Source organism: Triturus cristatus, chromosome 10, assembly GCF_964204655.1.
Source record: "Triturus cristatus chromosome 10, aTriCri1.1, whole genome shotgun sequence".
NCBI classification, from domain to species: Eukaryota; Metazoa; Chordata; class Amphibia; order Caudata; family Salamandridae; genus Triturus; species Triturus cristatus.
In genome coordinates, this window is record NC_140593.1 from 201,993,181 (window position 1) to 202,014,171 (window position 20,991).

Consider the following 20,991-nt stretch of genomic DNA (forward strand, 5'->3'; position numbering starts at 1 on the left):
ATTTAGGTGACTTACCATCTTTACATTTTGGCAAAATTATTGTCCTCTAATTGATGGAGTAGATTGTAAGGTGTGTGGGACCCATTCTCGAAATGTTCCCTGCACGCTGTTAGGATACCCTGCATCAGGATGACTTGGCTGCAACATCCCTGGCAGATAAGGGACTATAGGAGAGCTTAACAAAAAGCAAATAAGGTATACATAGCCCTTTTCAGAGCTTCTTCATTGTAAAATGGACAGAGAGGTGATAATGTTGGCATTGAATAAGCCAAAAACATTCATACATACAGAATTCACCAAAGGCAAGAGCACAAAGAACATAATTGAAGAGTAGGAGCCACCCCAGAGATAGGAGGTACCTGTGCCTCATGACTATAATTGTAAGTTCTCTAAAGAGAGCTGTGGATTTTTAGGGTGGGGCAGTGGGAAAAATTATGGTTTTGAGTTGATAGTTGGAGGAATCTCACAGGAGGCTTAGAACACATTATGGCCAGACCCTAATTCATCTGATAATCACCAGTGACAGAGCTTGGTGCTTGCACTGCAGCAAAGCTCAAATTGGGACTACATAATTGCTATGCAGGGAGTGGAAAATAATCATGAGGTTTGACCAGATGACAGTGATCATTACTTTTATGGGTCTAAATTTCAATGATGTTGTTGGAGAATGTCCTGTTCGTGGGACTGACATTGGAGGATGAATTTACAAGCACACCTGGAGAACTGCAATGATGTAAGGGACAGAAAAGTTGGATATATGCACGTTCTGGTTAATCATTCTCAACATGACAAGCCTCCAGTTTCCAAATACGAGTCAGAGCATTTGGCAGCAATTAAGGGTGCTAAATTCTGCCTTTGTGTGGATGCAGGAAGCTCACTTATTTCAAAGAGATCAACACTACCTGCGGAATGGGACCTTCTCCATTGTTAAACGGCCTCCGCCACCGCGAATGTAGCTGGGTGGCAATCTATATCAAACGTTATATCCCGATGACCAATCTACAAAGTAAAGACACCGTTCTGGAAGGATTCAGGTTCATCTAAGGAGCAAGAAGCTTATGCTGCTTATTGTAGCTGCAGCAAAGTTTGTCCAGGGTGTATTCATTACCAATACAGTTGCTGCACAAGACAGTCACGGGATAGGTGAGATAACTGTTGTAACATACTTCAATATGGTTTTGGATGAAGACATGAGCAAGCCCGAACATAGAGGAACTTTAAAAAAAGGAACCAGCAGGACATTGATGGCCCTGTTGAGGCATTTCTAATTGCTGGATATTTGCAGATGTCTACATCCTGATATTTACTCTTTCTTCTCTCATGTCCACTGGATATATACCCACAGAGTGAATGTATCTCTGTAATAAGGGCACCACCGGGAGGAGCTCTATCATGTTTCAAATCCAGTGTACATCATATGAGAGTAGTAGGGCACATCCCTTGGAAAAAGTGGATATTGCCTCCCAGATAAAGGAATTTTATGAGATGCAGAGTTAGCACCAGTGTATTAAAAAACTGGCAGCACATTGATTGCACATGAATGCTTGTACAACATAAAATATTCGTGTAATTGGAGACTTTAGAGGAAGGCAATAAGGCTGGGGGTTGTTTAGCAAAACCAATTAGCTTAACAGTAAACTAAACCTCTTCCATACCAACAAGGTTGCATGTATATTGCTAAGTATCCAACAGAAATGTTTGGAGAAAGGGAATGCATCTCTTAGGCAGCTAACTCTGCAACTACACACTGAGCAAATATATGAGATATAGCAAAGTTCTATTCACGGATTGGAGATTTGAATATTGATTTGCACCATAAACTAAAAGCATTCAGGGAATTCTACCGGTGTCCATATGCCAAGCTAGATGAAACCCTGTGGAAGGAGGTCAGATGTGATCTGATCTTCTGGTTGCTACCTTGCTTGAGAGAAAGAAAGAGGTCTCCTTGACTGCTCGAATAAGAAACAGAAATACTGGCAGCCACATTTGACCTGAGGACTACTAAAGACAAGGAAACGGATGTGTTTTATTGAAGTTTTACAAGATCTTTGCTAAGCCATTTGGCGGCCTCACACCCATGAGAACCCTTGTCAGAAAGGCCACACAGAAAGGTAATGGGAAACTGCCATCGTACTCTCTTGGCCGGAAAGAGCCAGCCGGGGGAGTACTGAAGGCTTTCTGAATGGCGAACAGGCTCCCTAAACCTGTTGGAAGCCATCCGGAAAACCGAGTCGGAATCCTTTCCAACCGAGCGCATCGGAATGGCTCAGTCGGAAAGGAATCCGAACAGGCAAGTCTGATGCGTTTAGGATGGCTCTGACCGAGGGTTCTAGCTATTCCTAACCACATTGGTGTTGGGCCCTATGGTGGAGTTGGATGTGTCTCTGATAAGGAAACCAGGGAAAGGCCCTGGGGACTGCAGATCATATAGGCTTTCAAAATGTCAAGTTTGAAATTTTTATGAAAGTGCGGGTACCTAAGTTGTATTAGTTATTTCTATTATCATAATAAAAGGCCACTCAGCTGATTGAAACAGTAATGAGGAATATTTTACCACTATGTATAATGAAACTTGATGTTGAAAAAGCACTTGACTGAGTGATCTGGTGCTTCCTTCGAGTGTTTCTTGAAAAAATGTGATTGGAAAATATACATCTGAGTAGGGCGATGCGACAGCGATGCCACCTGGCCTTGCTCCATTTCTCCTCTAATAATAGAGGCTTTGGAAGCCATACTTAGAGAAAGTGAAGACCTTAGATACATTCCGCTTGGAGGTACCCAACACAAGATCACTCCCTTTGCAAATGAGGCACTTTTATCCCAAACCAAATAACAAGCCTCATTCTGCAATTGTAACATTTTGGAGAGGTTTTTATCTTCAGCAATAAATTAGAGGTTCATAATTTGAAGCTTCCTACTGATAGGGTACAATAAACACAATGTACCTTACAATTTATATGGACAGTGGGCTTTATTAGACAGCTGTGCATGAACCTGACTAATTCAATGTCAATGGTACTAAGAATTATTTGGCATGAACTCACATAGAATTTAGTACAAGACTTGTCTGGAGCGAATCATTTAATTCCTCATTCATGTCATGGCAAGGATGGCTTATTACCATGAAAATGAGTGTACTACCTTAATTGCTTTACCATTTTTGAGCTAGCCCAGTAACCATTTTAACGCCTGATAGTGCTTTGTTACAAAATAAACTAGAGAAGCGTTTTACTGGGCGGGAAAACAGCAATTGTGCCTAAGAAAATCATGATGGCCCCTAAGACCAATACAAAACTGTCAAGCCCAGTATTTTGCCAAACTTAGGATTGCTTCAAATATGGGCATTGCAACAAAAAAAAGAATAAAAATATTGCTCTATGTGGATCAGGAAATGACTGTGGCTATGTAGTCTCTGGAGACTGAGGAATATCTTTGCCAATGTCATCACTCATACTGTCTTAGAAGGCAGAGATGCAAAGGTCGCCAGACTTAGCAATGTTTCCCTACCCTTTCAACCTAGTTCACAATAACTCTAATTTCATGATAACCTTGAAGGGGGAACAATTTCTTAAACTGAGAATCAGATTGTAGAGGTAAATTATACAGAGGTACAGTACAATGCGTACAGGTGTGCGTGGTAAAACACCTGTTGTAAAGTACTACAATGCAATAGGCTCCATTATAATGACTGATGTCTGTGCATGAGCTCCTCACATTGCACTCAACTTAAAATGGCTACTATTGCTCTTTCTTCTGCACTGTGCTTTCTGTCGTGACGTTTATGAATTAGTGAGTGCACTGTAAACACTTTCATTTCTTCAGAAATTGGTGCACAGTTCCAAACTGCCCCAGTGTACAAGCTCAGAACAAGTACATGGTATGGACGCTCGATTTCAGTTTCGCTGAATTGGTGAATGGTCATAATGGGCATCAACAGCTGATGGTCCGAGCTTCTCCGAAGTCTTGAACACCTACCTGTTCTCTATTATATTAATTCTTGTTTTCTTCCATCCTATCTTATCCGAGCACCCTTAAGCTATCTCTTGGTGGCTTGCTTGCAAAATACAAACCCTAAAGATACCAGATGCTACATATACCTACTATTAAAAAATGCTGCCTGGGATCTACATTATTGACTGCCATACAAATTGACATTTTCAATTTAATAGATGTAGTAATAGCGTTAATGATGACTTGGATTTGAATGGAGAACTGATTCATTAATACACATAAATCAGAATAGCTTCAATTATTATACTAGGCACTCAAAAAAGAAAGTGTTGGATGCTAATATAAAAATGATGAAAGCAATGATCTAAAAGCAAACGAAAGAACAGGAAAAAACATTAGGATTGCTGCTCATACTGTGGTAGGCATCTGAGATAAGAGGGCAATTCGATCATGTGTATTAATAATTAAACAGGTCTCGACACCTTATGGTTTTTGCAGGCATAGGTGTAAACTTATGTTTAGAGAAACCGGGATTTCTGCACCGACACATTCATCTACGTAGGAACTGTGGAGGACAGGGGGGATGTATCCCAAACTTTGGAGTGGGGGCAACGCAAAGGGCACAATCCCCCGAGGTTTTGAAGTGACACTGAAGATTAGACAGTGGCAAACATAAGCTGTCTCTCCGAAATCATGCTGCTCTGTGCCTCAGACTCACTGAAGCCGGAGGAGCAAACTCGACGGGGGTTCTATGACCACTTCGTTTGATTAATTATTGATTTGTGATAATTGAGGCATTGAGTCTCTCCTACAATTCTTGTTTGTCAAGTCAGCTCTCCAAGGAAGTGTTATTTTCAGCATGATTTCAGAAAGGCATGTTCCATCACTGTGTTTGATCTGAACCGTCTGTGAATTTATTCTGAACAGTAAAGCACACATTTAAATATTCTGACTAAGCAATATGCTTAATCTTTACCTGTGTGTGTGTGCGCATGCGCATGTACATTCAATTTGATTTAAGATGTGGTAAGTGTATTTAGGCTGGACACGAAACGTGAAACGCCTACTGGCTGCAATTGGGCTAGAGGGCTACTGGGATGCCAGACACCCGGCACTGCTTCCAAGAAAAGATTTTGTTAAAATGCAGTACTGGGACTGGGTAGCACAATTCATCATGGACTTTAAACTGACTACCTTTCTAGAATGCTATTTAGATATTATCCAGTCACCCTTAGATAGGAAACTGCATATGCAGTTCAGGTTTGGAACTCTCCCCTTGAACTCACTTACAGGCACCTCGCATCATTCAACCCCTTCCCGGTTCTGTTCCAGCTGCCCCTCAATGATAGAGACATCTTGCCATGAACTTTTCGCTTGTCCCACATACTCACTCCAGAGAACCAAATGGCTTGAACCAATATGTAAGCAGCTGGGTACCCGTATCCGTGGTGAAGCTCTCCGTATCCTCAGATCGGACACAAGACCGGTGGTTGCTTGTTCAAAAGCAAAATTCTTGGGACATATGTGGGCAATCAGGAGGAAACTACTGAAGCTGTGCAGGAGGTTTTCCTCCTTTTATCTGTTTTGAATTGTTTTAATCCAATAGCTTGCTCATACTTTATCAAAAGCATATAAAGTTTTTTATTTGTTGTGCACCCCGAGAACTCTGGCAGCATAGTGGGCCATTTTGTTCTCTGAAGAGTAGGCAGAGGTGTTTGTTGTCTTGGTCTCCATTGTGCAATAAGCGGTTATTTCATACATCCATTGCAATACAGATTAATACTTGACTGATGTTCTTATTATGCAATTCATATTTTTAATTTTTATCTTTTTTATTGTATTTATATGAGCTGTATTGCACTATGCACTTTTATGGTCGGATGACCGAAATAACGTTTTTATGATGTATTTATTGAACATAGAACTGCACAGTATTCAATTATTCAAACCTGGACTCAAATCCTGGCTTCCCCACAAACTGTGTGACCCATGGCTCATCCCTTTACTTCACCATGTTTCATAGTCATTAACTATCCAATTTGAAAGCATGCTGAAGTAATTCAGCACTCTACAAAACATCTCACTTATGTATGAATAATATAAAATAATCATACTTCACATTTAATAACAATATAGCCTATTTAAATAGCGAACATGACAACCTGACACATGTTAGGTAACGTGTCAACGTCGTCATGGCATGAGGGTGTTCTTGAATCTTTCGTGTTTTAAAAAAGTATTACGTTCAATAAATGGCATTCACTTGAGTGATACAATTGTATGTACTTATTTAAGACACTGAGATATGTTGAAAAATACATCCAAATCTCGATCAATTATTTCATGAAATGTGTTGCCTACTTTGACGCTTAGGGCCAATGAGGACCCTGGTTTGGCTCTCCCCAGGGCTGCCTCTCCCATAGGCCCCCCCCTCCCAGAATTATATTGTCTGCTACATCCTAGTGGCCCTTCTCATCATGAAAAGGCACAAAAAACTCCTTTTACAAAATAGAGGGAAAATGTTGTTTCCATGGGTGGGGTCGTCGCTCAAGAGGATCCCAGCTGTACCTTACTGATGATGCCTAATTAGGCTGAACATGGCCTGAGGTTGCTTGTACTCCCTTCTGGAGAAGGCATCAGGTTGGGATGCAGTGTTACCATAAGGATCGGGGCAGAAATTGATTTTCATAAGGCGGGCCTCTGTTTAAAGTTGCACATTAGTTGAGAAGGATGGGTGAAATGTTACACAGTGCAATCACCAGTGGTTTTGATTAATTGCAAGCATTCCTCATATTACCTTTTATAATTTTGATGTTTCCAGGTGGAAAAGTTTCCAAACCTAGTTTATAGTACATTGTCAAGGTAAAATGTTTGACTTCATATTTACAGTTTTCTTGCTGGCCTTCCCTTTTTTGCTAAAGTTTGTGGGTTGCAAGGTAGTATCGTGGACTTACACCTTCCTTTTAGGATAGATATCTTATTAGTTATTACTGTGAATTTCCCAGGGTTTATATAATCTGTAAATGCATTTATGCACCTATTTCAAACCTCTGCTCTCTTCCTTTTCTTCTGTTGGAAATTCTGCCAGAACAGGTAGTCAAATATGAAGGGGAGGAAAAAAAATTCAAGCATCTGTGTTCTCTCACAGGAACACAGCTGGAGCTTCCACGGAAAACACTCATTTTTCCAATTAGCCAAGATTCTGCATTCTCTTGGGTACCCTTGTTGGCAGCTCTTGCCAAGTAGGATGCAGTTTATGGCATAGAACCAATGAGACAAACATTTGGGCGGTCTCATCCTTGGCCGAACTTTGAGAGCAATTCCCAAGTTGCAAACCACATGTGTGTAGCTGACCTATAAGTCATGCACTGTGAGAGATGTTCACTATTTCAGATAAGTAAGTCATCTGTGTGAACAAAAAACAATGCATATCAGCAATTTAATGCTTTAGAGAAACAGCAAGACACCCTAACAAGGACATTTAGCCTATCAAATTATTGCTTGATATGCATCCCATCACTGTCTATCCACTAGTTAGCCCACCTGCCCTATGTCTGCCCATCTGCCATCCAGTCCATCAGCCCCCCCCCATTTTTCTACCTGCAGTTTCTCCTCTCTCCCTTTATAGTTTTCTTTCTCTGATTTTGCATCCATCCACCCACCCAACACATCATTCAACTATGCACCCGTTTAGCTACTTGTTGGTCACTTTGAGGTGCTCTTTTTCTGAAAGTCCATCCATCTACTCATCCTTTCATCCATCCATTCATGTATTTCTCACTAGTGCTCCTTTCTGTCATCCTTTTCTGTGATCAGCTGGCTTTTTATATAACTGCATATCTGCCTACCAACAAGGGAAGTGGTTCATATCATTGGTTAGCTCAACATTTTGTAGCAAGTCTCAATGTTTAATATTGTTTCTTTATTGACATATTTCTGAGATGAGTCACCATACCACAAGAGGCCTGTAACATATATTGCATCCCATGAACATTAATTGACCATCATCTTTCCTCCAGATTAGAGCAGGTCAGTGTAAGAATTTAGATTCGTAGCTGAGAGGAGTGGAAGTCCCACTCAGGCAACAACCACAATCCTTTTCAGGGTGAACCACAAAAGTCACTAAATTAAACTCTGCTTCACCATCTGGTAGCTTGGCACAAAATCAGTCAGTCATTACAGGCATTGTGTAAAGTATTTATGCAGCACACAAACAGCAATAAAGGGAGAACACAAAACAAGAAAAAGCAATATAGAACAATGGGGTAAATTGTAATAAATACAATGATACCAGAATGACAAGAATCGAATTAGTCGAACCTGAGATATAGAATTTATGGAGCTGAACTTTGGGGACATTATTCGTCTAACATTCTATCTGTAACAGAGAACACGTTCAGCAGGCAGCTGTTGGGTCTTCCCAAAAGTACTCCCTTAACCCCACTAAGGATGGATCTGGGCATTGGCCCCATTACCGACTTAATTGCCTTCCGTCCACTCCTATTCTGGTGTCGCTTATGGAGTACGCCCTAGTTAGAAACGTATAGGGAGGAATTGAAGGATGTTATGTCCATACTTGGAGTTGGGAACCTACCGTGGTTGTCTTATATTAGGAGTACATGCCACGCAATGGGGAGGGCAAACGTGTGCTAACACCAGAAGAGACCTGCCCCTCCGTCCCTAAAAAATCCTTATCCCTCACCTTTAAGGAATACAAATTTGCTCACCAGTCCCAGAGTATAAATTCTTGCTGCCTGACCTCTAGGTTCCTGGATACCAAACAGCATTACAAGTTGGAGTTGGCCTTTGATAGTATCCAACCTTTTATGGCAAAGAAATTGTTTTTACAATTTAGACACAGGACGCTCCGCGCATTCACAAACAAATGGAAGGGAGCCATCAAACTAGATTGCCCTGGGTGCACTTTAACAGAAGAAACAGAACTTCATGTTATACTTTTCTGTCCTGCCTACAGAAGGTCTGGGTTCAAGTGGGTCATCCAACTTTGTAGGAATCTGGGGCTTAGAAATTACATCGAGGTCTTTAGGCTACTGAAATATGAGACACATCCATTATTTGTAGTCGCAATCTCGAAATTCTTATTCGTGATGTGGTGCATACGTAGAGGCATTATAAAGGGAAGAAAATCTGGGTAATATTCAACAGTGCCTTCTTACTAACTGTCAGTGATTTGTATCTGCAAATATCTCCAACTAGAAAAATTTTAATGTTTTATTTTTAAATTATCTTTTTAAAAGAATTTTGTTTTTATTTTACTGTCTCAAATGTCTTTTACCCCTGCTTACAAGATAACTTGGCTACAGCTGATGCATAGGATAGTCAATCAAAGGGTGTGGAGTAGTAGTGGGGTTCGAAAATAAGTTATAAAATTGTAGTATATCGTCCATGGTGTTAATGGTCTTCAGTATCATCATTTTAATATTCAATTGTCGGGCACTATAAACTTTGTAAATCATGTACTGTTATAATTACGTGCTTTTATGGATGTATAGCCGAAATAAAGTTTTTTGACTGACTGACAATCCTTTTCAGGGTGAACCACAAAAGTCACTAAATTAAACTCTGCTTCACCATCTGGTAGCTTGGCACAAAATCAGTCAGTCATTAGAGGCAATGTGTAAAGTATTTATGCAGCACACAAACAGCAATAAAGGGAGAACACAACACAAGAAAAAACAATATAGAACAATGGAGTAAATTGTAATAAATGCAATGATACCAGAATGCCAAGAATCGAATTAGTGGAACCTGAGATATAGAATTTTAAGGTGTTAGGTAAAAATTGCACAAAGAATCAGAAAGTGCTTGACTGTAGGTATCTGGTTGTACTGTACTGGGACTAAGTCACTAGTTCAGACTGAACACAATGTAGCACAGGACAGGCACCGGACCGAGTTTCGCCCACTGGAAGTCGTACCTTATGTCTTTGTTGTGAGGTCTGCGTGGCATTGGTTTGCAAGGCTTCATGACACAGTCATGGCATTGTGCATTAGCTCCAATTAAGCTTTCAATTGGGCAACAAGGTTTTTGAAGGCTTCATGTCACTCGGCATCTGTTGCGATGAAGATTTCAGCTGTGCTGTGAGGCTTCACATCGCTCAGCATTGCTTCTGATGATGGTTTCAGTTGTGCAGTGAGGCTTTGCTGGACATTGTATCACTCACTGCCAGTTCAGATAAAGTTTTCACATGTGCAGTGAGACCTTATGGGGCTCTGTGTTAAAAGCTTTCAATTAGGCAGGAAGGAGTTCTCGCTGATGCCAGCTCAGGGTCTAGGAATTGGGTGGCACCTTTTGAGGATCAGGACTCACAACAGCAGAGGCCAACAGCAGGGCTCGAGCAGGTCAGTTGGTGCTGGTCAGCTGTACAGTTGCAGGGCAGGCTGCTGGAAGCTTGTTGTGCCCCCAACGCTCAAGCAAGAGGTCAGTTAACCGATCATTGGAGTCCTTCTGGAGAGCATGGGTTCAAGGCACGCAGGTCTAATCTTCCTTCTTCAGAGCTGCTGGGCTGTCCTTCTTCTGTATCATCTGCAGGTCCAGAAGTGTTCTAATGATAGGTTTTGAAGGGGCTAGCTATTGTGTGGTGAATCCCTTGACCTACCCCCAAAACTAGTTAGGGTCACTTCTTTTCCTTCTCTAAACTGTCTAGGGTAGTCATTTCCAACAGATCGATCACAAGCTACCAGTAGCTCACTGCCTGTATTGGAGTAGCTCGCTAGTCTCTCAACTGAGTGTGGTAGTATTCTGCTGCCTCCCTGCTGATGTTGCATTTTAAAATTCTGCACACCAACCTTGTGAGCAAGGGGGAGGTGGCAGGAGCAGCACGCAGCTCCCCTCTTCTTAAACAAACAATGTAATGCTGCTGCTGCAGATAACAGCACACTTTTAAAAACAAATTACCACCATGACCTACTGTTTTATTAAGCACAATGTAACATTTTTGGGAGGTTATTACATTCAAAACACATTTTTGTTCCTTTCTGTCTTCCTTTTTTCCTTTCTCTTCTTTCATCTTTCTTTCTCTCACCTTTCTTTTTCTCTCCTCATTCCTTTCTCAATCAATCAGTCTGGATTCATAAAGCATGGCTAATCACCCAATAGGGGGACCAGCCGCTTGCAGGTCCCGGAGGCTTATTCGAACAGCCAGGTCTTGAGAACTATTCAGAATTCCAGAAGTGAGGTGATGGTCCAGAGGTGAGTGGGGAGGCTGTTCCAGGTCTTTGCTGTGGGAGAAGGAGTGTTTTCACTTCTGCTTCGGTAGATGTGGGCCGTATGGGCAAGTGAAAGGGAGGCAGTGCAAAGTCTTCTCGATGGTTGGTGAAAGTTCAGGAGGTGGTTAATGTAGGCGAGTCCTTGGTTGTGTAGAGCCTTGTTTGCGTGGGTCAGCAGCTTGAACTGGCATCTCTTCTGTACGGGGGACAGCGGAGTTGCCTGAGGTGGAGTGTGATGTGGGTTCATTGCGGAAGGCCAAGGATGAGTCTGGTTGCAGCATTCTGTATGGTCTGAAGTCTCTGCAGGAGGTGTGTGGCAATTCCTACATAGAGGGCATTGCCTTAGTCCAGTCATCTAGTGATGAGGGTCTGTGTCATTCTGTCTCCTGTTCCGGTAGCCACTTGAAGATCTTATGTAGCATGCTCAGAGTGAGGAATCAGGCAGAGCAGACAGTGTTGATCTGTGATTTCAAGGTGAGCTTGTTGTCAATCATGGTTCCGAGCTATCTGGTGTGGTCAGAGGGAGTGGGTGCAAGTCCTAGGTCTGATGGTCACTAGGAATCATTCCATGTATTGCTACTTTTGCCAAAGATCAGTACTTCTGTCTAGTTTGCAGCTGCAGGCAGGTGTTCTTCATCCAGTTGGTGATATTTCGGTAGTCACAAAAGGCATTTAGTAGTAGTAAAATTAGGAGTCCTAACTTTACTACTACTAAATGCCTTCTGTGAATACCAAAAGTAGTAAGTTTAGGATTTTATTTCAGTTTATTAGTAGTAAAGTTAGGAGTCCTAACTTTACTGCTACTAAATGAAAGCTACTAAAATGAAAGTGTATGGAACCACACTTAGAATATATTATAGGTGTGGCGGAATAAAAAATATATATATTGTTTGAGATTCGCTTTTATGCCCTGAGGAAGTCGCCGGGCAACTCCCTCGAGACGAAACACGTGTTGGCTACCGATTTGACTTTGGCGTTTATAACCATGCCAATATATCACTATGGATTGACTTCAAATGAATGTGTGGAGAAGATTTGAGAAAAAAGAAAAAAAGGAGATTAAGGAAATAAAAGAAGAAAACCGTTTGTTGACTCATTGGACTCTAAATCACTGTTACTTAACTGGTATTGAGAATTGTTGTTTAAAGGCTAAATTGCCTTGCTTTTGCTCGGGAACGTCTCTTTGTATTTCACCAAAAGTAGTAAGTTTAGGATTTTATATCAGTTTAGTAGTAGTAAAGTTAGGAGTCCTAACTTTACTGCTACTAAATGCCTTCTGTGAATACCAAAAATAGTACGTTTAGGATTGTATCTCAGATTAGTTCTGTGAATCGACCCCACAGTTTTTAATTTCTCTCTTTCTTCCTTTCTCTTCACTTTTCCTGTTTCCTTTCCTACATTCTTTCAATTTTTCTTTCCTTCTTTTCTTCATTCTTCATACCTTTTTTCTTTCTCTCGTTAGTTAAGTCTCTCCTTGCTGTTTCTTTCTCTCTGCTTCTATGTTTCCTTGTTTGTCTCCCCTTTTTTATAGATCTCCTTTCAGTTTATTTGTTACCTCTCATTTTCATGTTTGTTTGTTTGTTTCTTTCCTTCATACCTTCTTTTTTTCTTTTTTTTTCTCTCCTGCATTCTCTGTTTCTCTCTGTCTCCCCTTTTTCTCCGTAGCCCCATATAACTTTTGTTCCGCCTCTTCTTTTTTGCTCCTTCTCTTCTTTGTTCATTTGTTCCTTCTTTCCTCCTTCTCTCCTTTCCACCTCCGCCCCTTTACTCCTTCTTTATTCCTTATTTCATTTCCTTCTTGTCATCTGTTTTTCTCTCCAATCCCTCACTTAATTGATTGTTGCACCTCATGCCCTTATTTTCTCCCACGTTTCACTTTTCTTTCTTCCTTTCATCCTCTCCATCTTTTTTTTCATTTTTTTTTCTTCCATTTCTCAAGTGCCCTTATGTTAATATTAGGCAGATGCTCAGGATGAATTCCTTTGAACAGAAGTATCTCTTTCTGTTGGGAAGATTGGTGACCCCTGGTCTAGGGTGACAAAGGCCAGGGAAGGCCTGGTATCAGGTTCCTTTGTCTGTGCTGCAGGCAGAGCCCTTTGAAGTGTAATCAGGGCAGAGTACAGTTCCTCCTCAGCGATCTTGTCAGAGAGACTCACTCCCCTCACACCTAGGGCATCTTTATTCATATACTGGAAGCAATACACAACCCAAAACAGCAGAGCTATTCACAGTCAGGTGACCCAGGGCACTGGCAGAAAGACACAGTTGGCTTTTAAAACTTTCTAAAAGTGGCATTTCAGAATAGTAACTTAAAATCCAACTTTACCATTAAAGAAGATTTTAAATTACTATGTATTTGAATGCAAACAGAATTTCTCTATCTGGTCCAAAACTGAAGTTAGTACTTATTTAGTGTAAAAAGGGAACTCAGTGTTAGTCTAATGGAGAGAAAACCTTACAACAGTGAAAATTGACTTTAGGCATTTTTGTAAGTATATGTAAAACTTAAGGACACATGTCCCACTTTCTAAATGTACCGCACACTGCCCTTTGTACTGTTTACGGCCTATCTTAGGGTGACTTATGTGTAGTAAAAATAGGTTTGAAGCCTACCAAAGGTGTATTTTGCTGGGTCAAAACTGCACTACAGGCTGCAGTGGCATGACTGAGTGGTATTGCAGGGCTACTTAAGTTGGTGGCACAGTGTATGCTGCTAGTCACTAGTAGCATTATATTTACAGGCCCTGGGTACCTCTTTTACTAAGGACTTATAGGTACATTAAATATGCCAATAAGGTCTAGGCCAATTTGAACACGTTTCAGGAAGAGAGCACAAGCACTTTACCACTGATTAACAGGGGTAATGTGCACAAAGTCCTAATATCAACACAGTGTAAAAATAGCATCTGGCAGAGAACTGTTTCAAAGTCAGTTTTTAATTACTGCTGAGTCCGTGCACTGGCAGGACTGGTCCTCTTAAAGCACTGAATGCACCTCACACATTTTCATGCCCTTTTAAACAAGCATTATAGCATGCCGTCATTGAAAAGAGGCAAAGGGTTTAGAAAGGAGTTAGTTGCATTAACGTAACAGTGAATGTCATTCCAGCATATTGGTGATTTAGTGTCTGCTTTGTCATTGATTGCTTATATGACCGGTGCATATAAAACTCTACACATTGTTGTTATCTAGAAAAATGTGTAAAAAAAGAAAATGCCAGTGCACTTTAAACGTGATCTGTTATATTTTGTAGAATGCATTCAAGCTGATCTGATCAATCTGATTACAACTAATATTCCATCCTAATAATAAATGAAGTGGTGGAAAATATATAAAATTGGATGAATTTTTCATCCTTTTCAAAATTTGGGCTCATGGTGTATAGGAGGCATTCACAAAACAATACTGTTGCTTGAGTGTAAGAAAATGGCATATTAAATGGGGTGAACGTGAGTCCCACCCAATTAATTAGTTGCCACAAACATGTCCGGCCAATATTCTGTTATGATAATTTAATCCTGAGCTCACATCTTGGTAGCTGTGGCACAGGGGAGACAGGTTACACATAAGGAATAGTGTGTAGAGTATTTAGCAACAAAAAGACAGTCAAAAAGTTAAAAAGCACAACTCAATAAAATTCCACAACCAATTTCTAAAAAGTAAGGAAACCGTAATAAGAAAAATGACACTGAAACAACTAATATCCAATAAGTAGGACCAGAGATATGATGTTTGAAGTTTTTAAGGGAAAAACTACTAAGACAAAATAGAGCACCAATCAGAAATCACTGTTTGCATTTGAATGGGATCCAAGCATAATGTCACGGAGACTGCAATGCAGCAGATTGTATAGCAAAGAGGTTGTCCCTGTCAAAGTCTTTACCTTCTGACCTAGGCCTGATTTTGTGCCAGATGTCCTGTCCTGTGCATAGTATCCTATGGCACTTGTAATATGGTGGACAGTATATCCATACATTTGTGATGAAGTAGCACATCCTCCAAACTCTTTAGTCATTAGTATTTTTTGTGGAAGTTTATATTGTACACTGGGGCAAAGTTAAAGGCTATATTCAATGAAGTCCTTTCCATGTCAAATAGTCAATGGCAAGGTCCGGCTGAAGCCACTGGTTTTGGTGGGAAAAAAATCCAGTAAGAAAATTCACATTTGAGGCTGCTTAAGTCCTCTTGTCAGTTTGTTAGCCTTTGCCCTGTTAAGATTTCTACCTTTGGGCTTAGGACCAGATTTAGAGTGTGGCAGATATGATACTCCATCACAAAAACATAATGAAGTACCCTGTTAGTCAAACCTTCATCTGTCCGCCTTACTTAGAATGAGGCGGACTATCAACTTTCATTCAGTAGAGCCCCCCTGTTGGCTATGTCCTTAGAAAGCTTCCTCAGATGGTGTAGGGGTCATCAGAGGAAAGCATTATATTGCCTGTCGTACATAGGGTAAGCCCTATGAAGTTATTTCTTTCCTGCCCATCAGCACCATGAAAAGTCTGGTGGTGAGGGACAGAAAAAACAAGTAATGACCCCCACAGTAAGGGAAAGAACTCCTAGGGTGCGGCTTTACTAGTCATTTGTTATTCAATATCAAAATCTCATTTTGAGAGTTTGTTTGATTTGCTTTTGAAAAACAAAAACTGCACAACGTTTGTTAAAACTTGTGGCAGACACAATCCAAATTTTTGTACCTAGACGGGAACCACCATGATGGCGGTTCCTATCAAGATACAGATATTGGCACTGGGCCAGCGGTGATCTCTAAATATGGTGGATGGTCCACATCAGGATGTCCTCTGCCACTCCAATGGACACCCACCAATCTTTAAGTCTGTCAATTTGTCTCTTTTTTTTTAAGCTGATTGGTTCTGGGACAGCTCCCTCCTACACTGAGACTGAAGCCAGAAGGGCTAATAGTTTATTCTTTGATAAAAAAGATCCCTTTTCTCTGGGTAGCTCTGATCACTAAGCTCCTCTAAAAGTACATATCTAACTCTGGTCCTGTTCAAGGTACTAAAATCCCTGGACTGACCTTAACTGTCATTCGTGGGTTAAACTTTGACACATTCCTCACCCAAGACATCCTGCCAGGCACAAGCTATTGTCTCTGCTCTGAGAACAGTATTTGATGCCTCTTGAAAGGCAGCACTAACAGGACAGCTTCAGGGAGGCAATGCTAATTAGAAGCTACAGCTTTAGGCAGGCAAAATTTACGTTTTTAAAAGTTAGGTTGACTGTATGTCTATCACAAGTTCAACATCACCATAGAACTGGATATTAATAAATATTAAAAATAGTGGTTTAAATGGACTGTGTGGCTTATTCTAAATGGAAAATCCAGAATTAGCATGTAAACTATAATTTAGCTTGTCTAACAGCAAAACCACAGAACTTATGTAGTGGAAAGAACTTTTGCGGCTAGCACTGCAGCAACATGCCAACCTTAACGTTTTACATGTTCCACTTTCAAATACTAGGCACCCTACCTTTTGGGCTGCAAGGTCTAATAAGGGATGACTTATTTAATGTTGAAAAGTAGTTTTCTTACATGTCAAAAAGGGTTTAAAGCTGTAGCACTCAGGCCTCACATGTTGACCCAAAGCCATGTTTTCCTTGCCAGTCTGGTGCTGCAGTCCACAGATGACATTTAACTTTTCATGCCATTGGTGCATTTCCTGCACCATATACTATAGATTTGCTGGAAAGTTAAATATGCCAGTTGGGGATTAACCAATGATACCACATTTTATTGATCAGGCCACATACACTGGGAACTCGACAGCAGTATCCCAGTGTGCAGAGTTAAAAAAATATCCATATCCGTCAGCAAAATATGGGAATGTCCACACAAAAAAGGGCTACCCGTCTGATCTGATACTTTTACCATGCATTAAATAATAAACCTCTTTATTATTTTACTTGTATCATACCTTACAACATCTCACTTTAACCTGTCATTTAATAAGATACCTTTACCAAGTCATTTAAATTTGGTTGAGTCACTCCATCTTTCACAAAACAATTGATAATCAGTTTCCGGTCTAATTTGAACCATATATTGCACCTATTGTATCTATTTAAAAAGAAATTTGAATTGATCAATGGCAACTTTCATCACACGTTCACCCTCACAATTTGCTTTCTCCAAATTAATCTGGATTCTGGCCAAAGCACTGAAATAAAGTGGCCTGTTATCCGTATTGAATACCATTATTATCATCATTGAAGCTCTTCAATGAAGCTCTTTTCTATTCTGGCACTTTTACATCTTTCTGTAGCTTGATCGCCATGTGGTGTTCGTCAGCACTTTTTTCTTGGTTCTTTATATTTTCACCATGTGTACTGGGCTTATTCTGTTATTTCTTCCTTTCAATTTCATGCACGTTTTATACTTCTTACATGCTTCTTTCCTTGTCTGTCTGCTACTGACAATTACATGGCTACATATTTCTTTTATTTAAGTCCATGAAAAAGAGATACTTTTCTTCCTTACTTTCCATTCTGTTAACCAGTCCTCTCTGATCACATTTCTTGCGTCTTCTCTGCCCATTATCATGGTCTGTCGTTGATTCTTTTTTTATGATCCTATTGCTTCAGTTTCATGTATTGGTCATCTCTGTTCTTTGATATTAAACAGATAAGACATGTTGTACCCCCTCTATGCCCCCCTGTTGCTTTCTTTTCTTGGAATTTGTACTTCAGAATATTCATAATTCTTCTCTCCATACATTCAATGGTAATGACCACTTTCCCCATATTTCTCATTAACAGCATTGCCTTCATTAGCATCCTACTTGTTTTGCAGTTCCAATTTCATTTTCCTTATTTTGTCTATATTATTTGCACTTTTTTATTGACTTTGACTTCTGACCAGCCACAATCTTTCTTCTGCTATCCTTATCTACTTACATGGTCATTGCCAAATTGTACTACTTGGAGGTTTAATGGTGCGCCCTCATGACACTTTAATCATGGAACTCTCTTCCTTTTGCTGTTATTCTGTCTCCATCGTTGAGCTTCTTTAAAGAATATTTGAAAGAAATGTAACTTCCCCTTTTATTTCAAATTTAATTGTATTTTCTGTCTTAGCTTAGTTTCATTGTATAGGTACTAAATACCCTGTTTAAATTATGTTCAATGTCTATCTATAAAAGCAATTTATAGATAGAAAATAAATACTGCTGGTTAGAATTTGCTTCATTTGTAATATCCAGGAGGCCAAGTGGATACCCTCTGTTATATAACACAGTGTCTTTGTCTTAAACATTAACTTTTTGATATTATGTGTAAAGTCAATATAGGCGATATTAATAGTTATGTTTATGCAAGACTTGGGGTTGCATGTCAATGTAAGTAAAACTTTTATTATGAAACTTTGGAAAAAATGCTGTAAGATCAGTTTCACATCAAACGTTTGATAATTAGGCATTTTATTTGATTGAGAGGGGACCTGGACATGTGCTATCAACTCCAGGAGGCTCCAATTTGTTAAAGGCATCTCTGCCCTGCTTAATTTCTCTAGGAAATTGAGTAAAAAGTCCTCAAAAGAGCTGATGATCATATATAAAGCTAAATGTTGGACTACCACTATGTATGGGGCACAGTTGTGGGGCTATGTCAATGTTCAATTACTGCAACTGGTTGAAAATGCTTTTTTAAGGATTCTCCTTGCTCTTCCCAAAAGTTACTCCACTTTTGCATCTAACTCAGAATTGGTTGTGCCCTTAATAACAGATCTGATTAAGATTCGGACTGTCTTGCTCTGGCACATGATCTGTACATCTGAGTTTACGGGATTAAACTGTGACATTATAAAGGACTGTCTCAAATCTTCTGTGCCCCTTAAAATCCCATGGCTCAAGTACGTTAAACATTTTTAGCAGATCTGGAACGTTCTGACTATTTTGATCATCCAGAGTCTTTGATTAGTATTTCTAGGAAAGAGCTAAAATCTGAATGTTTTTCTCTGCTTGAGCATTTAAGTTTATCTACAGAACTACTGAAATCTACTGTTCTCAAGTACCAACTGATTCTGACTACACATGATATGCAACCTTATTTAATAAATGTACATAACACTCATCATAGATTTGTATAAATATGACTCAGAATGGATATTTTGCATCACCTAACTAGTTTTCCTACTGTAAACGACTGGTCACAAGAGTAGGTAAAATGTTATTGTGACAATGCATCTGCCCAGAGCATCATGCACATTGTTATATTTTGTAAATATTGTTCAGCCCAGAGAAAATGTATAATATAGCCATTGTTAAGATCTCTAAACTTTGTGCACTTTCAATCAGCTTTTATGTTTTTAAAATCCCTTCCCAGTCTATATCTGTGTTGTTATGTCATGGTATCTTTTGGATATTATTACTCATAGAAAGTTTTTACAGATAAATGTATTGCCTATATAAAGTAATCATGCTTTTATCGTTTTTTTTAGCCATATTGTATATATATTTATCGTACTTTTTATAGAGAACTTTATTAACCCGAACGATGAACTAATCTTATCCTTTATACGCTTTTTTGATTTACAAGGTGTAATTGAATAAAGCTTATTTTTGATTCTAATAAATATATTTGTGTATATTTTACAAATTGTAATATATTTCCACATCCTTGTTTTTCCAGATTTGGTTTACAGCCTGCACTTTATTCTGGGGCATACAAAGCATTAAAGAATTTGCCTCAGATAAAAAGAAATCTGAATGAAGAAAACAGCAGTTTACTTTTGGAAAGCAACGTTTCGGCTCAATATCAGAAACAAGCTTTGAAAACAATATGTCTGAATATATGTTTCTTTCATACTGACATTTTCAAAGTCTATAAATGAACTTGTTATTGCAGTGTCAATAAAATAATAATTGCTTTGTTAATTATACGGAGTTGTGTACAGCATCCTTATTGTACTGTATTATGTTTTACAATTTTGAATAAATCTAAATATTCTTCGTACAAAATGATATGTATTGTGTTTTAGAGTGCTGTTAAATATGTGTAGATTCAATGGAACTTCAGTATAACATGGATAAGTGCAAAGTGGTAGAAATACAGAGAGAACAATGTATTTATAGTTTGATCCGCTAATTAAGAGATGTGAATGTTCACGTATTGAGCTTCAACATAGTACAGATATTATTAGAAGAAGAAAGTATACTGCAAGCTTTGCAAGAATAACATGTTGTCCGACTACGAGCAGTTAAAAGTGTCCAGTGTGAGGCTAGAAAGAGGAAGATGGTGGTATACAAAATGAGAATATAAGAGTCAGACAGGAGAGGAGTGAGCAGAGGTAGGTAGAAAACAGAGAATTGGAAAAGTAGAGTTCATGCAGATGTGTTACCGTATAGATTCATATGTATATATGTACCCAGAAATGTATATATGTACCCAGAGAAATGTAAGAACATAAAATTCCCATCATTAAAATGTAATATGTTAGCATTATTTACATTATTTATTATAGGGATATATGTGTGCTTTCCCTGCAGGACAGAAACAATTGGCGTCAAATGATACTGACTGAAACTTTAATATTTCAAATCTTGAAAATGTACTTGATAATAGATGTTCTGACTTTATTTACTTAAACACCGAAAGAATGAATGCTGTTTTATGCATGTATACATGTAGAACATTCTATCCATCATCGTATCTAGACGGGGTAGTTCTTAGTTTACTAGTGAAATCAGCAGTGTTCAATCTCAAAAAGAGATTTAAGGAATGAACGGTTTTACTCAGGTAGGGTGGGCGGTCCTGGCTCACTTTCTGTGATTGTGGCCCCTGATAACCTTAAAGT

General features: G+C 39.4%; 1 protein-coding gene across 4 annotated transcripts in view; it reads left to right on the top strand.

Moving 5' to 3' along the window:
* The window catches only part of AGMO (alkylglycerol monooxygenase), an 890,221-nt gene extending 870,066 nt beyond the window's left edge, over window positions 1-20,155 (top strand). For all 4 annotated transcript variants that reach the window (XM_085630810.1, XM_085630809.1, XM_085630808.1 and 1 more), the window contains one exon: window positions 19,827-20,155. In XM_085630810.1, coding sequence (XP_085486936.1) covers window positions 19,827-19,907 — 81 coding nt within the window. In that variant the 3' untranslated portion in view covers window positions 19,908-20,155. The remainder of the gene's footprint in view (window positions 1-19,826) is intronic.
* Window positions 20,156-20,991: the final 836 nt, after the last annotated feature.